General features: G+C 40.1%; 1 protein-coding gene across 3 annotated transcripts in view; it reads left to right on the top strand.

Annotated features, from left to right (window-relative positions):
- met (MET proto-oncogene, receptor tyrosine kinase) overlaps nucleotides 1–17,769 on the top strand; it is a 143,277-nt gene that overhangs the window by 90,913 nt on the left and 34,595 nt on the right. For all 3 annotated transcript variants that reach the window (XM_008111166.3, XM_008111167.3, XM_062982403.1), the window contains 4 exons: nucleotides 3,485–3,587; nucleotides 3,863–3,999; nucleotides 4,903–5,064; nucleotides 7,157–7,256. In XM_008111166.3, coding sequence (XP_008109373.1) covers nucleotides 3,485–3,587; nucleotides 3,863–3,999; nucleotides 4,903–5,064; nucleotides 7,157–7,256 — 502 coding nt within the window. The remainder of the gene's footprint in view (nucleotides 1–3,484; nucleotides 3,588–3,862; nucleotides 4,000–4,902; nucleotides 5,065–7,156; nucleotides 7,257–17,769) is intronic.

The raw sequence follows: 17,769 nt of genomic DNA, 5'->3' as shown, positions 1-17,769 counted from the left end.
GTCTTCTTAATCAGCATAGTAAATTTGTTCATCTCAGCAGGTTCATGAGTCTTCACCAGCATTTTTTCTTGTGTTGTGATAACTGGTTCTTTCCATCTCTGGGCATATACAATTCTTGTGGCTGCTGTCATATATTATTATTATGAAATTTCATTTTATAATATTCTTAGATTTTGAACACCTTTAAAACATAGATTTTAATATTTTGTACTCATAGTTTATTCATTGCAGTAGGTAGACATGGTTCAGAAAGTTAACTAATAAATATTAACATAAAAATGAAATGGGCTACAGTATTTTCTCAGACAGGAACAACCAAGTCACACTAGTTGACACATTGCCAACCTCTTTATTAGAACAATGCTATGCATTCTGTGCAGAGTGCCTTTACTATCTGAAAGAGCGCCTCTGCCCTCTATATACTTGCTTGAGAACTGAAATTTATTGAAGAGCCCTCCTCTTTCTCCTCCCAATGGAATCGATATGCTGTTAGGACATAGGGGAAAAAAACCCTTCTTTGTTGTGGCACCTCAGTATGGAACACTCTCCCTTTAGAATGGCAACAATACTGGCGTCATTCAGGAGCCAAGTAAAAACATGGCTTTTTTATTGAAGCCTTTGGTGCCCAATTAACTTCATTTAAATCTGCAGTTGTGCTTGGATTGAAGTTGTGTTACACTGTCTCAACTAGTTAAACTGTCTTGTTTTAACTCGTGTGGTTATGTAACATCTTTTTATTCTTTATAAAATGAAATATAATTGTTTAAATCAGTGGTTCTCAACCTGCTGAGAACAAATATCTGGTCCGTGAATCTCCTTCCTCTTTATTTATTTATTTTGTTTTATTAATTTTATTTCTGTTCCTTTCCACAGAGCTGACCATTGCATTGGATAGATCACATCAGCTCTAGATTATTAAATGTGGCTTTCTGTGTGTGAGTAGATGGCAACTACTGGATGGCATATGTTCTGTATCAGAAACTAGAGCTGATGTGGTCTGTCCAATGCAATTTTCTAAATCAGCACCCCAAATAACCAAACAGAATCTAAAGTTGACCAAAAACTGATTTGTAACCCTTTTGGTACTAATGTTGGAGAGTGGTCCCTGGTCAAAGTGGCTCCTGGTTAAAGTGGTCCCTGGTCAAATGGGCCCTGGTCAAATGGACCCTGGTCAAAAAAAGGTTGGGAACCACTGGTTTAAATAAATCATTAAAACATATTTACAGTTTTGGTGTTTGACAAACTTCCTGTATCAGCAGAGGATAGTTCAGATCCCAGATAATTGCATTTTATTTGTTAATGGTTCTTGATAAAATTGTTATGAGCTCCACATTCCATGTGAGTAGCTTTTTCATGGGAATGTGAAGAAACTTTCTAAATATCTATTTCACTGACTTTGCGCTTAACTTAAGAATTCTTGAGTATAATATCTTTCATCCTGTGTATATTTTGTTGGACCTGCACCATACCGAGTGTGTTTTAAAAATACCAAGGTGAAGTTGTTTTACACTGTCTCAACTAGTTTTAACTTGTGTGGTTTTGCAACATCTTTGATGCAAATGTGTATAACAAGAAAATGGAACATCGTCTGTGAGCCTAATGTCATCTACAAAGGGTCAAAGAAATTCCCTTCCCCAAATTCCTCATTCTCCCTAATGCCCTTCCCAAAAGGATGCTCACAGTTAACAGCAAGGATTCTCCTGTGCTACTTACTGTAGGAAAACTAACATTGTGCAAAGTAGTCTCCACATTTATCTCTTATTAAGTCAATGATACCAGCAGGAAACCTTTCCTGAGAAAAAAGTATGACGTGGAAAGAGGTTCCTACTGCCATCTGAGTCTTAAAGTCAGCTTTGCTTTTCCCATTCTTCCCAGTGGAAGAAAGCAAGATGAATACAGCTGAAAAATTATCATAAAACCTGTTTATGTGTCTGTATATGTATACAGTATGGCTCTTCCCTTGAGGGGTGAGCAGATCCTAAAAGACATCAGATCCTAAAATAACCACTTTGTCACCTCAGCTATATTAGAATCAGCATTGAGAAGAGATCTGTGCAAAAAATAGAATTAACACCATATTCCAGACCATAGTACAGTAGAGTCTCACTTATCCAACATAAACAGGCCGGCAGAATGTTGGATAAGCGAATATGTTGGATAATAAGGAGGCATTAAGGAAAAGCCTATTAAACATCAAATGAAGTTATGATTTTACAAATTAAGCACCAAAGCATCAGGTTATACAACAAATTTGGCAGAAAAAGTAGTTCAATATGCAGTAATGCTATGTAGGAATTATTGTATTTATGAATTTAGCACCAAAATATCATGATGTATTGAAAACATTGACTACAAAAATGCGTTGGATAATCCAGAACGTTGGATAAGCGAGTGTTGGATAAGTGAGATTCTACTGTATTATTAAATCACCAATCAGAAGCATTATTCTAGCACAGCTGGCAGAAATATATATAGTTGAGGTGCCAAAGCAGTTCTTTTAGGAACTTGTTTGTTCTTGCAACCACCGATTTAGGTCCCAGATAGTTAATATTAACAGGTACTCTGGAATTTAGCTCTCCAGCATTTGCCTCGTAACCCTCTAGCAAATTGGGGGAAATACTGTGGTTTGTTGCTGACACAGCAGTACAGATAATGCAAATAAAGCACTGTACTTGATTTTCTATGACTGACTCATACAAACTTCATAGCGCAAAGTCTTTGAATGTTTCTGATAAGGGTGTCCTAACATGTCTTCATTATGGTATGTTCTCAAAAAATATGAAAGGGTAAATGGTTTCCTTACCACTCTAATCTTTTTTGGGGGCAGAGTTCTTGAAAAGTGACATTTTGTTGCAAAGTCAGTACAGTATTTGGATTAAAAAGAGTTGCTTACATGCAGACACCCCTCTAAATGTCCATTTTATGTGCAGACACTGAGTGCAGCAGAGCTTCCCAAGTTCAATAGCTGCGGCATAACATATGTCTTACTATCTGTTTTGCAGAATGCAGATATGTAATAACTGTGTACACTGTGATCTCCCTGCCTGAATAGAGTTGAACTTAGATTTATTATTAGTCATGTGCAGCTAGGTTGGTAGAAAGTCAGATACACTAAAAATTGAGCAGAAGTGCCTTCTGTGAGACAAGCTTTCTCCCCTTCCTTTTAAACAGTTTTCAGATAACTGGAAGAGAAACAAATTCTCGGGTACGTGCACTGATGAATCCATGTACCTGAGTTTTAGTACATTTCTGCTATGGTAACTTGCCAATTTTTAGTATCCATATAGTCAAGGCTCTGTTATGCTATCTATCATCACAGATTAAAAGAAAAAGGAATCAATATTAGGTACACACCCACACCAAAAAAGCTGTTAGTTGAATTGTCATTTTCTGTTGCTTAGATACATTTTTTTTGATGAGCCCGTGCCAATCTGTCTAATTTATAACATAATTATGACAAAGGTCTTCTTTCTTTTTGTTGAAGATTGGAGTGCACAGTTGGTCCTGTCAAAAAAGCAAGTTTTAATGTTTCAAGCACTGTTTCAAATGGACAAGTGAATGCATCATTCAGTACGTTCTCTTTCGTGGTACGTATTTGATAGTTAATGGTTCAATTTTAAACATCTATGAGTTTAAATATTGTGAAACATTTCATGTTTTAGTTTATTTTACCTTATTAAAACTGTAAAATATGCCTTTTCTGTTTGTTACTCATGGCTTATAGAAGATTATGGATCCAGCTTTGTATCTCATACATATCAATTTAAATGAGTGTTCAGTTGTACGTATTATGCTTGTTTCTTATTTTAATGTGACTCGGAGCATTTGATCTAAAGTAACAAGCCACTTTTTTATTGTGCAGAATCCTGTAATAAGGAGCATCTCCCCCACTTATGGTCCAAGATATGGTGGTACCTTGCTGACGTTAACTGGGGAGTACCTAAGTAGTGGGAATTCTCGAGAGGTTTATGTTGGTAGGAAGCAATGCAGCATAATCAGGTATATTCACTGTTTTATATGTTTGTTAAAATAAATTTTCTCAGGAGAGGTCTCTAAGTAAGTAAATTGTATTTCTATACAGTTTATAGGCTTCATGTGTGTTATATTCAAATCATGAAATCCTAATTTTAATTTTAACACAATTTTCCCTAGAGGTCCCAGAGATTCTTAAGGAGAACATTTTAATCAAACCTATGAATAATAGAATCCACAAAAGTTAAATCTGCAAATATGAAAGGCTGAATGTATATCCAAAAGCAGAGAAGGTTAAACTAAATAGAACTATAACCACCCTTTAGAGAAGAAAATTGTGTGTGTTTGTAATAGGGAGTAAGGAAGGATGGAGGGGGGAGAGACCATGATTGAGGTGTCCAAGGGATTTGTAAAGATCCAAATCAGTCCATTTATGCATGCTTTTCTACAAAATTGCCAAAGGATGCCCAGTTATTTAAAAAATAATCTTGTTCAATCTTGTATGGGTGAATAACATGAATTTATGTCAAGGAAAAGAAAGGGGGATACCCTTAGGAATATTATTGGAGCAGAGGTAAAGTAATACTCTATACTGAATTGATGTGGTTCCTGAAGTGAAGGGCAAGCTTTAGACAAATCTTTATCCTTGTTTGAACCTTAACCTAAAGAACTATCATTCTAGTAGTGCTATGCCTGCATGCTTCTCTTGCCTGAGTTTAGTGTGTTGCAAAGTAATACCTAGAATGTTTGTGAAACCGTAATTTCCCATTCCACCCAAACTGCGAGAGACTATGATTTATCTCAGGTTGCAGCACCTACTGACAGGTTCTTACTGAGTGCATTTTCCAATTGAGTTCAAACTAATTAATCCATGATGTATGTATCTTGTAATATTAATAGTAGCATTCCTTTTTATTTTTTCTTGTGCAGAGTGTCTGATCATGTAATAGAATGCTACACCCCTCCACAAAGAGAAGTGTCAGAGTGTCCTGTCAGAATGAAAATCGATTCAGCCTTTCGCCCAGCAGGTCAATTTACATACAGAGAAGATTCTTCTGTTGCTAAAATTTATCCTGCCAAGTCTTTTCTCAGGTGAGTAAGATTTTCCCATTTAGTACTTAGAGGAAAATAATATGACTGCTATCAAAATAAAACAACTATATTTTGTCTGTATGTCTTGTACCAAGTAATATTGTTCTTGTCTGCATTATACTCAGGAGGCAACCCACGTCCTAGCCATTTAGGAGTGTTGCTGCTGTTGCAGCTTTTCAGATTCCCTCTTCCTCTTGGGAAACCTGATCCCATTATGTGATATCATATCTGTGATATGCCTTTGAAGGTGAATTCTGTGTTTCTGAAAAATAACATTTGACAAACAATGATTAGGTTGGTAACGCTTGTATCCTGTTCAATATTCAATTGATTATGCTCAATCCATGTATTTTCATTTTTTGTGTTATAATTAAGAGGAACTGTGGGTCAGTCACATAGTGTATCCATCTACTGTAGCACACATACATCAAACTCAAGGTCCATGTGCCAAATCCAGCCCACCATGTCATTTTATGTGGCCCTCCAGATGTTGGACTACAGCTCCTGTAGTCTTCATCATTAGACATCATGACTAGAGCTGATGGGATTTCTGATACAGTAACATCTGGAAGGCTGCAGTTTGTTCTGTTTATCAAGATAGTGGGTTTGAATTTAGATACAATGTTTGTGGATATGATGTCTGATTTTAAAATGTCCTTGAACCTTTCCTCAACCTCATTGCCACAAGTGCTGTTGTGGATAATCAAAAATGATGGAAGTTACTGTTCAATAACACCAAGCACTATGTAAAAAAATATAGTTGGCTCTCAGAATCCATGGATTCTCCATTCATGGATTCAATGGCTCTTTGAAGACAACCATAAAGCTGATGTGGCCTCAATGAAAATGAGTTCAACACCCCTGATCTAGTGTTTGTCCGTAAATGTTGACTAACACAGAATGCTAATAAAGAGTAAACAGTATAACCAGTATTAATTGGCCATTCTTATAGACGGAACCACTTTTCTAAGGATAAAATTTTTGGTGTGTTGCATATAGTCATTAATTCCTCCTTCTTTGAGCCATATTTAGAAATGATAATGCCCTGCACATTCATAATTTACAACTGCAAGTCCTTCTAATCGAAGACAGAAATACATTCTCAAACTTGGAAATAGTGCATGGATTTGAATTTGGTGTATTCTCAGATCTTTTGAAATTGAAATGCTTCCTGCCCTCTTCTCCCAAAAGCACAATTTAGATGATTGCAAAATCTTCTAAGTCAGTTGTTCACATCTACTTTAGATGCAAGAGAGGAAGAAGTGAGGCCTGCTTTCCCAGGCCAAGATCCAATTCATTGAGATCCAGTGATGTATATTTATATCTGACACCAGTGGAATTGACACTTTTCTTCCCTCCTGCTGTGTGCCAAAAGCCTGCTGCAGACTGTTTCGTTGCTCCAGGAATGGTTTTTCAAGATTCATAAGGGAGTGCTGTTTTGCCAGTCTATGGAAAGTAACTCGATCAAACAGAAAATACTCCAGTGCTTCCTGGCCTCTGTTTCCTAATCCATACAAGCAGCTAGTCTTTGAAAGGACTGGAGGGAACATCTGTGTGGTAAATCAATAACAACAGAATCATGCTACTGGGAGCTATTAAAGGTTTTATTTCTACTGTATTTTCCCAGCAACTAAAATCATATGAATGTGAAGTGAGATTCTTGTTATAATGATTATTAAAACACCCAGTGCTGCATCATCATGTGCGAAGTATGATTGTCTTCCAGAGATAGAGTACAGTCTTGGCAGTGAAGACCTGTTCTGGATCCACAGGGTCTTTTACATTGAATAGGTCTGTGAAGACCTATTCTGGATCCACATGGTCTTTCACATTGAGGACATAGATTTCCAGATGGAAGCTGGTCAGAACAAGGACAACAGTTACGCTGTTTACTTATTTTACTGTATTTATTTTCTCAATATAGCTTCTCTCTCTACCAGCATAGGATGTGGTGTGGCTTGTAACATGTTCCCCATGTTGATTTTTTCACAATGTCTTTCTAAGCTGTAGGGCCCAAAGAATTCATGGATTTCTATTCTAATGAAAACACTTATCTTTTTCTTAAGATTCCTATTTTCTTTGTCTTTATCAGTGGCGGAAGTACAATTACAGCCCAGGGGATCAACCTGAATTCAGCATTCTCTCCAAAGATGGTGGTAACAGTCCCTAAACTAGGCAGAAACTTTACTGTGGTAAGCTTGCATCTTACATTTCTAACATTTGATGTGTACTAGTCTACCTTCACAGGGAACGTAGCTTAATGCTATGAATGGTCACTCAGAAGCAAGTCACATTGTAACCATTTGAGTATATTTCCAGTTAGCTGTGCATATTAATTTATTTATTTCATTTATATACCGCTTTTCTCACTCCTAGGGGGACTCAAAGCATTTCAACAGCATACAATTGTAACTTCCTTTCTTCCTTGCTTTTGCTGATTCTTTTATCAGTCTCTAGCACTTCTGCACAATACAAATCCTGTATCTGTGGGGAATCTGTTCCAAGACCCCACATGAAAATTTGAGACCATGCATAATAGTGAACCTATTTTGACTATACTTCAGCTGGAAACATACTGTATAATCACACTGGAGGACCTAGAGAGGCCCACAGTCATTTCTGGGGGAATATTTTATGAATTGTAAGTAAGTGAATTGGTGGATATTGAATCCATGAATAAAGGGTTATACTGTAATCCCATACTCCAAGTAGGCAGGCCATTGGACCTTTAATTTTTGACTGCGTTCTTGTTATGTGACTTCAAGTTACAGTTACTCCAACTTTTTATGAACCTGTGCTAGCAGTTTTTTGGCAACATTTATTCAAAGGTTTGCCATTGCCATCCTCTAAGGATAAGAAAGTATGCCTTACCCCCAAATTCTTATCCTAGCAAGGCGTATATATATAGATGGAGATAAATGTCAGCATAGAGAGAAATATTTGTGCAAAATGCAAAAAAAAAAATTATGATCAAGTATGAAGGAGGAGCCCCGGTGGCAAAGTACGTTAAAACACTAAGCTACAGACCGAAAGGTGTCATGGAGCCAGATCCCAGGGCTGAATTTCCAAGCCCTGAATCTGACTTCATAACATAAAACAACCCTGCAAGCACCTGGCGGGAGGAGATAAAATGAGCCTGGGAACTCAGAGTTGAAAGTATAAACAATTATAATTGCTGTAGTGTGTGGGAATAGAAATCATGGTAGAAATGTGATCCCGAAGGTGGGGTTTGATGATGATATTTGCGTGTGATATTACGTTGCATCAGAAGTGATAAAATTAGATGTATGTAAACATTAGGTCATTCTCGACTTTTCCAAAGTCATGTATTCTTCAATAAAGATTGAATTTGAGAGCAGCTATCTTTGATCTGCGTTCAAACTGATCCTTTGAAGTGAGCCTGACATTAAAGTCGAGAATCCATTTCTCACCCTCCTGCGGAATTCGCAGTGAAGTGATAATGAGTGAAGAAGGAGATCAAAGCCCAAATGGGGTAGAGAGGCCTTTGCAAGGGGCCCGGCCGAAGAGAGAAGAAACGCTGCAAGCCATAGCTTCCTCTACGGGGTACCCCAGGCCGAACGGCGTGACCCAGAGAATTCCCAGGGGAGGAAGAGGCGTCTCTGCGGCTGCAGAAACCAGCTGGGGATCTGGAGGAAGTATGCCGGAGACCGTGGCCCTGCGGTTATCCATCCTGGAAACTAATTTATCCAGGCTGTCGGAAACCGTGGGGAGATTGGTGCCATTATTGGAAGAGAATCTCCAAAAGGAGCCCAGCCGATATGGCGCCGAGAGAGAACCAAGTAAAGAAGGAGGTTGGAGCCAGAGGGGCCAGCGAGCGTCAACGCAGAGTCCCGTGGCGGCAAGGGACGAGGGAGATGAGGAATACTGGCGGGAGCTGGAGTTCCGGGACAGAATGGCGCGAGAAGTGGAGCGTCAGCGAGCCCTGGGAACTCTGAGGCCGCCATCTCCAACAGAGCTCCCAACCCCCCGAATGGGCGTCGGGGTGGAAAGGCCACTGGGGCCAGGGATCGGGTCCAGTGGATTAGCAGACGAAGGCGGAGAGGAGCGGGGGATCCAGGAAGAGGAGGAGGATGTGCCGTACGACGAGGAAAGGCGAGATGAGGGGGCTACAGCAAGGCCAGTATGCGGATGGGCGGAAGAGCCGACAGCGGCGGCAGACTTTCGGGAGCCGCGCAGATTGACCACCGGAGTGGGGCGCGGCGTGTTCCAAGGAGCCGCCCGAGGAAACCTGATGCAACCCTTCCCCATGCCTCCCAGACAGCATCAACGGGCTGCAGAATGGATGCCTAGAAGGGAAGATCTCAAACTAGAATACGGAGGGGAATCAGATGAACTGAACTTTTTTCTAATTAGCATCAGAGGATACATGGAAGACAATGCACACACATTCCCCTCCGAGGCAAGCAGGGTTCGAGCCATCGGCAACACACTAAAGCGAGGAGCAGCCAGCTGGTATGTGCAGCTTCATGCCAGACGCGACCCATGCCTGAGGTCAGTGCCCCGCTTCCTCGCCGCACTGGAAAACCGGTTCAGAGACCGGCTAGAGCAATTGAGGGCTCGAGACCAGCTGAAAGGAATAAAGCAGAGGGACAAAACAGTGCCCGAGTACGCAGAGGAATTCCTTCACCTCGCGGAAAGGGTACCAGAATGGTCTGAAGTGACCAAAGTGGAGTTATTTAAAGAGGGACTGCGCCCCGAGATTTTCAGCTGGGCAGCGCACAGAGACGACCCCGAAACGCTCCAGGGATGGATTCAACTAGCGGGGCGCGTCGAATCCACCCTGGCCCAAGTAAAGCGCTTCAGGAGCGGCAGCGGCCAGCAAAGACCGGTGGCGAGGGGTCGAGGAGAAACGAGGAAGCAGGAAAGACCCGGAGGGAGGCCGGGGATTCCCTCCAGAGGAGACGACAACAAACCTAAACCGGGATGCTTTGTATGTGGGAAGACGGGCCATCGAGCAGCAGAATGCTGGGCCCGGAAGGGGGAGCCGCCAAAAGCCCCAAAGCCCAAGCCAGCAACCGGGAGGCGCGCGGAAGAGGAGGTGCAGGCCCCAGAATCTTCAGAAAAACTGGTGAGTCGGGACAACCGCATGATAGTAGTGCCAATCGGCCTCTCAGGGCTAGAAAATCGGGCCACCTGCAAGGCATTTGTGGATTGTGGGTGTTCTAGAAATATTATAACCCCGGAGTTAGCAGGAGCGCTGAAATGCCAGCAGATGGCGCTTGACTCCCCAATTGCATTTTCGCAGCTAGATGGATCAGTCGCTGCTGGGGAAGTATCTACAAAGGAAATACGAGGAATCCCATGTAAAATAGGCAAATGGGAAGGAAGAATATCCTTTGTGATAGCCCCTATTGCCACATACCACGTAATATTAGGGATACCATGGCTCGAACAGGCAAATCCTGAAGTAGATTGGAGAGGAAAAAGCCTAGCATTCAAAGAACAGCAGATGCAATGGGAGATAAGCAAAATTGCAGAAGAGGAGGACGAGGAAGATGAAGCAGAGGAAATAGACCCACAGCTATTGCCACCTGAATACAGGGACTTTGTGGATGTTTTCAATCAGAAAGAGGCCAGTAAATTACCTCCCAAAAGGAATATAGAAGTAGAAATTGAAATAACCCCAGGAGCAAACTTACCCAAACCAAAAGTGTATCCCATGTCTGTGCAGGAGAAGGAGGAATTGAGGAAATACATTGATAAAAACCTGGCGCGAGGCTTCATTAAGCCATCCAATTCTCCTCTCGGGGCCCCAGTGTTATTTAGGAGAAAGAAAGACAACTCCCTAAGATTGTGCATTGATTATCGAAATTTAAACGCAATTACTAAGGACAATAAATACCCTATGCCCTTAGTCAAGGATTTAATTACCGTATTGAAGAAAGGGAGCATATTTACTAAACTGGATTTAATTGAAGCGTATCATAAATTAAGGATCAAACCGGAGGATACTTGGAAAACTGCGTTTTCCTGCGCATTCGGCCATTTTGAATACGAAATTTTGCCTTTCGGGTTAAAAAACGGAGGCGGCTGCTTTATGCAGCTTATAAATGAAATACTACACCCGTTATTGTACAGAGGGGTATTCATATTCCTTGATGATATCTTGATTGTAACTGAAGATAAGGAAAAGCACGTAAAATTGGTCCGGGAAGTTTTGCAGAGACTAAGAGAAGCAAAGCTGCACGCAAAACTGTCCAAATGTGAATTCAATAAAACTCAAATTGACTTTCTGGGGTATCGGATATCTCCAGAAGGGTTAGCTATGGATCCAGCTAAAGTAGCAGATGTGAAAGAATGGGGAGTGCCTCAAACAAGGAGGCAATTACAATCATTTCTGGGGTTTGCAAATTTTTACAGACCCTTCATAAAAGGTTTCGCGCAAATAACCGCACCCCTTACAGAACTTTTAAAAACAAAAGGGAAAGGGGAGACAGCAAAAGTGAAAGCTCCTGGCGCCAAACTGAGTTGGACGCCAGAATGCCAAAAGGCATTCGAAACCTTAAAAGAATGCTTCACTGAAGGACCCATCCTAAAACACCCCGATATCAGGAGCCCTTTCATAATCCATTGCGATGCCTCAGACTGTGCGTATGGGGCAGTACTATTGCAAAAAGATCAAAATGGGAACTTAAAACCCTGTGGATATTTGTCACGGAAGTTCAGCGAAACTGAAAAAAGTTGGCCAATATGGGAAAAAGAGGCATTAGCCATATTAAAAGCCTTAGAATGCTGGCGACACTTCCTCGAAGGAAGCGGAATCCCATTTGAAATTTGGTCTGACCATAAGAACCTACAGTATTTAAAGTCTCCTAGAAAATTGTCCCCCAAACAAATTAGATGGGCGCAATACTTCAGCAGATTCGATTTCCAATTAAAGTTTTTTCAAGGGAAGCAGAACGTCTTGGCAGATGCTCTTTCACGCATGCCTCAACACGAAGGCATAACCACAGCAAAAGAGGGGACAATATTCTCTGACAAACAATGGGGCTTAGCTGTCAGGACAAGAGCACAAACCCAAAAGGAGGACACGGCTTTTGTTGAACTCGGCGGGGAAGAAAACTGGGGAAATGAACTTAAACAGTCTTATGAAGGAGATCAATGGATCGCGTCCAACGCAGAAAAGGGGGAACAGAAGGGGGGATTTTGGTTTGTAAACAAGAAACTGTATATCCCAGCAATACTAAGGATTAAGATTCTGCATCGTTTTCACAACAACCAGAGCGCTGGTCATACAGGAATTACAAAAACAACAAAGGCAATAGTAAAACATTGTTGGTGGCCAGGAATGAGGAAGGACATAAAGAATCATGTTGTTCAATGTGATGATTGTGCCAGAAATAAATCGGGAGGAGGGAAGCCTATGGGATTGTTACAAACAGTAGCGGAACCTACCAGACCTTGGGAATGTGTAGCTATGGACTTTGTGGGAGAACTGCCGGTTAGCAAAGGACATCGTTATATTTGGACAGTATTAGACCTGTTTTCTAAACAGGCTCACTTTATAGCGCTGACGAAACTACCATCGGCTGAGAAACTAGCTGAATTGTACATAAATCATATTTACAAACTACATGGATGTCCCAGTAGAGTAGTCAGTGACAGAGGAGTACAGTTCACAGCAAAATTTTGGGAAAAATTCTTGGAAATGCTAGGAGCAGAAAGGAGTCTAAGTTCTGCTTTTCACCCCATGACAAACGGGGCGGTAGAACGTACTCAGCAAACGCTTGGGCAGTTCCTTCGAATGTACTCTAACTTGAGACAAAATGACTGGTCTAGGTGGTTGGCTTTTGCGGAACTAGCCTTTAATTCAACTATACATTCAGCAACAAATAAAACCCCCTTTGAAGTAGTTTACGGGTATGAAATACAGCCTTTACCCCAGTTGCCAAGGTGGACAGAAAATGAGGAAACAGAGGCAGGGAAGTGGAAAACGCAAATGCTAGAATGTTGGAGTCAAGTGACTGCATCCTTAAAGGAAGCACACAAAAAGTATAAAGCGTTCGCAGACAGAAAGAGGGTGGAAGGCGATAAATTAAATAAAGGAGATCTAGTGTGGTTAAGTACCCAAAACATCAAATTGGGGCTACCTTCAAGAAAACTGGGCCCCAAATATATTGGACCATTCAGAATACAGGGTGTTATCAATGAAGTGACTTTCCAGTTGGCATTGCCAAAAAGTTTAGGGAAAATACACCCAGTATTCCATCGCAGCTTACTGAAAAAGTATATGGGAACTTTGGACAAAATGGACACATAGAGTTATTGTTTGATTTGTTTCAGAACTATGATGAAAGAAGAACCGAAGAGGAGGACGAAGAAAACGAGGGCGCCATGTCATGGAGCCAGATCCCAGGGCTGAATTTCCAAGCCCTGAATCTGACTTCATAACATAAAACAACCCTGCAAGCACCTGGCGGGAGGAGATAAAATGAGCCTGGGAACTCAGAGTTGAAAGTATAAACAATTATAATTGCTGTAGTGTGTGGGAATAGAAATCATGGTAGAAATGTGATCCCGAAGGTGGGGTTTGATGATGATATTTGCGTGTGATATTACGTTGCATCAGAAGTGATAAAATTAGATGTATGTAAACATTAGGTCATTCTCGACTTTTCCAAAGTCATGTATTCTTCAATAAAGATTGAATTTGAGAGCAGCTATCTTTGATCTGCGTTCAAACTGATCCTTTGAAGTGAGCCTGACAGAAAGGTCCCAGGTTCAAGCCCCGGGAGCGGCATGAGCGGCCACTGTTAGCTCCATCTCCTGCCTACCTAGCAGTTCGAAAACATATAAATGTGAGTAGATCAATAGGTACCGCTCCGGCGGGAAGGTAAGGGCGCTCCATGCAGTCATGCCGGCCACATGACCTTGGAGGTGTCTGCGGACAGCGCAGGTTCTTCGGCTTAGAAATGGAGATGAGCACCACACCCCAGAGTCAGACATGACTGGACTTAACATCAGGGGAAAACCTTTACCTTTACTTATGAAGGAGGAGAGAGACATTACTTGGAGGGATGGTGGATTTGAATTTTGAATGCTTCTACCTTGGAATGGAAGAGGAAACTTATTGTTTATTCATTTATTGTGAATTAAGTGAAGCACATGACTGAAAAAAATATACTAAAAATACTATAGAGGTTATTAATGAAATGATCCCTTTCTGTGAATGATAATGTGTGATAGAAAGTGAAACTGGAATCCTAACTTTAGCTCAAACCATGGTTTAATCATCTTTTGAAATTAAGAGACCAGCAAAGAAATAACACAGAAGGTAGCAGTGAGGGAAGAGTACAGATGAGTTGATGCTGCTACCTTTTCTGAAACCATGGTTTTAATAAGCTTGGAGCGTTACATCCCAAAACTGGTATACATCGATACAACCATCCTCTCTGGTTCTGGTCCCTTCCCATATGCCCTCCCTGTCATTTCTTTCACTTGCCATCTTCACTTCATCTCTAGTGAAGCTGACAAGGTCAGGAAAAAGTCTTGCAGTTGAACAGATGCATCAGTCTGTGCCACACTTCGATCCTTTTCATATCCATCTATTTTTATTCCCATTTTCTTGCCTAATCTTTCCTTCCAGCACCATAAAGTACAAATGTTTTAGATTCTATGTCAAAGGGCTTTTACCCTCAGGGCTTTCCTGATGGTCGGGGTTCTGAAACACACCACCTCTTTCCCCCTCGTTTCATCTGGGTCAGCTACTAAGTGGTAACCTCAAATTCATAGATGTTCTTCCATATTTATCCTACTGCAATACTTAAATTACAATAAGGTTAGATGCTGGAGTTCAGGTTTTCTGGTCATGTCTGCATTTTTTGTCCCACAGGTAATGATTAGTGTTGAAGGAACAATAGATATTCCTTTGTGTTGTAAACTGCATACATTTTATGAGGAATTCTTTCCCTTTTCCTTTGGCCCTTTTAAACTATATTTCAGTAATATTTCCTTTTTATCAAATTATTCTATTTCCATTCAAATGAGCTCATCTTGAAATAAAATATAAACATTTGCAGTAAACACATTTAAAACCCAAATTAAATAGGCAGCATCTTAATTTACGCTTGAGTAGATTACATTTGATTGTTTTCTTCATGTATAGGTTATCAATCTGGTATTTCATGAAAAGCATCACATTTTTCAATGGTTTCAATGAATTTCAAAGTAAAAATGTCAACTCAAATTACATAGGAATAAGGGCACACCAAATGCAATTTCTCTTGACCTTCCCAATCAGTCACATTGCATCACCACTAAACAATATTATTAGATGTTTTTTTATCATGCTCTGAAAGCATCCTTTTTGGAAGGTAGCATAATAAACTAAAGAGCTATAGACTATTTTGATAGATGCCCACAAACTAGGTTACAAATGCTGTGTTATTAATTTAAAAGACATTGGTGCTCTACAGTAGATAAGATGTGCAATAAATTTACCCTAATAAAATCACTGTAATGATTGCCAGGGATTTGTTTTGATGCATATAAATGTTTCAGCAGCCAGCCATCAACATTCTGGGTTCCTTAAATGTAGTATACAGTTAATGTTTTAATATAATTTATTATTAACTGTCTGTATTTATAAGACACTTGTAAAATAAGTCCTCTATAAAACAAGTCCTACAAAGTGAAAATAAACAATAATGCAATAAAATAACATTAAGACCAGAACAACACAGTCGTGAAACATTTAGTGCAGTGTAAACACAAGCAAGATATCTAAAATCAGGTTTAACAACAAGGAGTTAGAACCAGGCAGGGAAATAAAACATATATTACCTGTTAAAAATAATATATTCCTTTTTAGAAAAGTGTTCATAAGGACTAAAAAGACCCTCTCTCATCAACCCAACCAATTCCTAACTTCAGGATACCCAGTAACCAATAACGAAATGGCTTAGGATCACACAATTCAGTCAGTGCCATACTGCTATTATTTTAATGTTGTCTATTTTATGCGACACAAAGACCTAATTCCAATTGTGAGTCCTAACTGAAGTAAATACATTCAGCAAGTAAAACTTAAGTAAGTGCTGATTTACTAAGTTTCCATTGATTCAGTATAAAACCTTCTGCATTGATCCAGGCTAGTTGTACTTTGAAGTTCATAGGATTAAAATAATTAATGCTGTGCCTTATTTCATATCAATCTGTTCAGATTTATACGATCTGAAGAGAAACCAATCTGTTCTTCATCAACAGAAGGAAGCGGATGAATAAACTGAATCATTTTCCCCTGAAGGTGGTAGAGGAATCCCTTTTTATGTTCTGTAATGCTAAACTAAATAAATCAAATCATAAGAAGGTTCTTGGAGCTCACCTAATTCCCAGAGCTACATGGTAGGACATAATTACAACACGCCTGATGGATTTGCATCCAAGCATAAATACCTCCTGTAAGAATGAGCTTACAACCTCCAGAAGTAGACTTATCTGGCAAAGATCCTGGAGGCAATATAATGCCAGGAACATATAGGCAGGGATTGTTTCATACAATCCTTTTGTCATTGTTGTCCCACTTAGAAGCCACCTGATGCGTTTATTTTAACTCCTCCATATGTATGCTTACATGTTAAAACTGGGGGGAAATTAAGTATGCATGTACACAATCCAGTCTTGCTCATTTCAGTTCATTGAATCAGAACTGTATCACTTTGCGAAAGAAAAAAGAGGAAAAACAACTATCATAAAAATGGAGAGGAAACGTCAACAAGTGGAACTGCCTGCAGAGCTAGTTTATCCAAATTTCCTTCTGTGGGGAGCAGCTTTTGCATGAACTGTAGCACAAAATGCAAATATAGTTTGGCCTCAAAGTATATAAAACTAGCATATATCTTTGTTTTTGTGTGGTTCTTTTTGAGTGGAAAATTTTGATTTTCTAGGCAGCAAACATAAGACAATTTCTGGCATAAGAGATAAATGGCTTTTAGCTGAGCAAGTGCTGTGCAGAAAGATCTCTTTTTGACCTTCCCACCCTTTGCCAAATGCATGAATCAGTAACTCTACATTTATTTAGGTAGGACAGTGGAAAAAACATTCCTAATGGTTGCCAGTTTTGAGCTTGAGGTGCCCATAGCGTTCTGGCAGGCATTTGGAATGTTTTTTTCCCATTGTCTTAACTAAATTCCATTGCTGGTTTATTTTTCTTGTTGCTCCCGTTGAATAAAAGGCCACAGTTCTCTGCCATGTACTATTCATCCTGCTCTGTCTAATGAAAAAGGATGCAATTGGAGCAGAATTTCCCAGGGACATATGAACCAAGAGCCTCAAATTAATTCTAGGGAGGTTTTATGTGCAAATGAGTTTAGAAAAAGGTGACAGGGGTCAGCTCCTTTATTCACATTTTGGAGAGACAACTACACATTGCTTTGGCAAGACCTTGGTTGATCTCCTGTTTTTTCTACCTTTTTACGTTTTTGTTTTTTTTAATCAACTGCATGGGTGGCCAGCAATCTGATTGGAAGGTGAATGTGATGGAGCAGGAGACATTTAACTCTTTTAATCCTGCATAGTTGCACTGTTTTTATGTTATAAATGACAATCTCACAGAGCTATTTTCTCTGCAGGGAACAGACGTGGGGAGTGTTGTTGTTAAGTGTCTTTAAGTCATTTTTGATTTAAGGCAAACCTGTCACACAATTTTCTTGGCCAGATTTGGAGGCTTTCCTTTGCCTCCCTCTG

This window comes from Anolis carolinensis, chromosome 5 (assembly GCF_035594765.1).
Source record: "Anolis carolinensis isolate JA03-04 chromosome 5, rAnoCar3.1.pri, whole genome shotgun sequence".
NCBI classification, from domain to species: Eukaryota; Metazoa; Chordata; class Lepidosauria; order Squamata; family Dactyloidae; genus Anolis; species Anolis carolinensis.
Note: the sequence above shows the minus strand (reverse complement) of the source record. Positions and strands in the feature narration are given on the sequence as shown.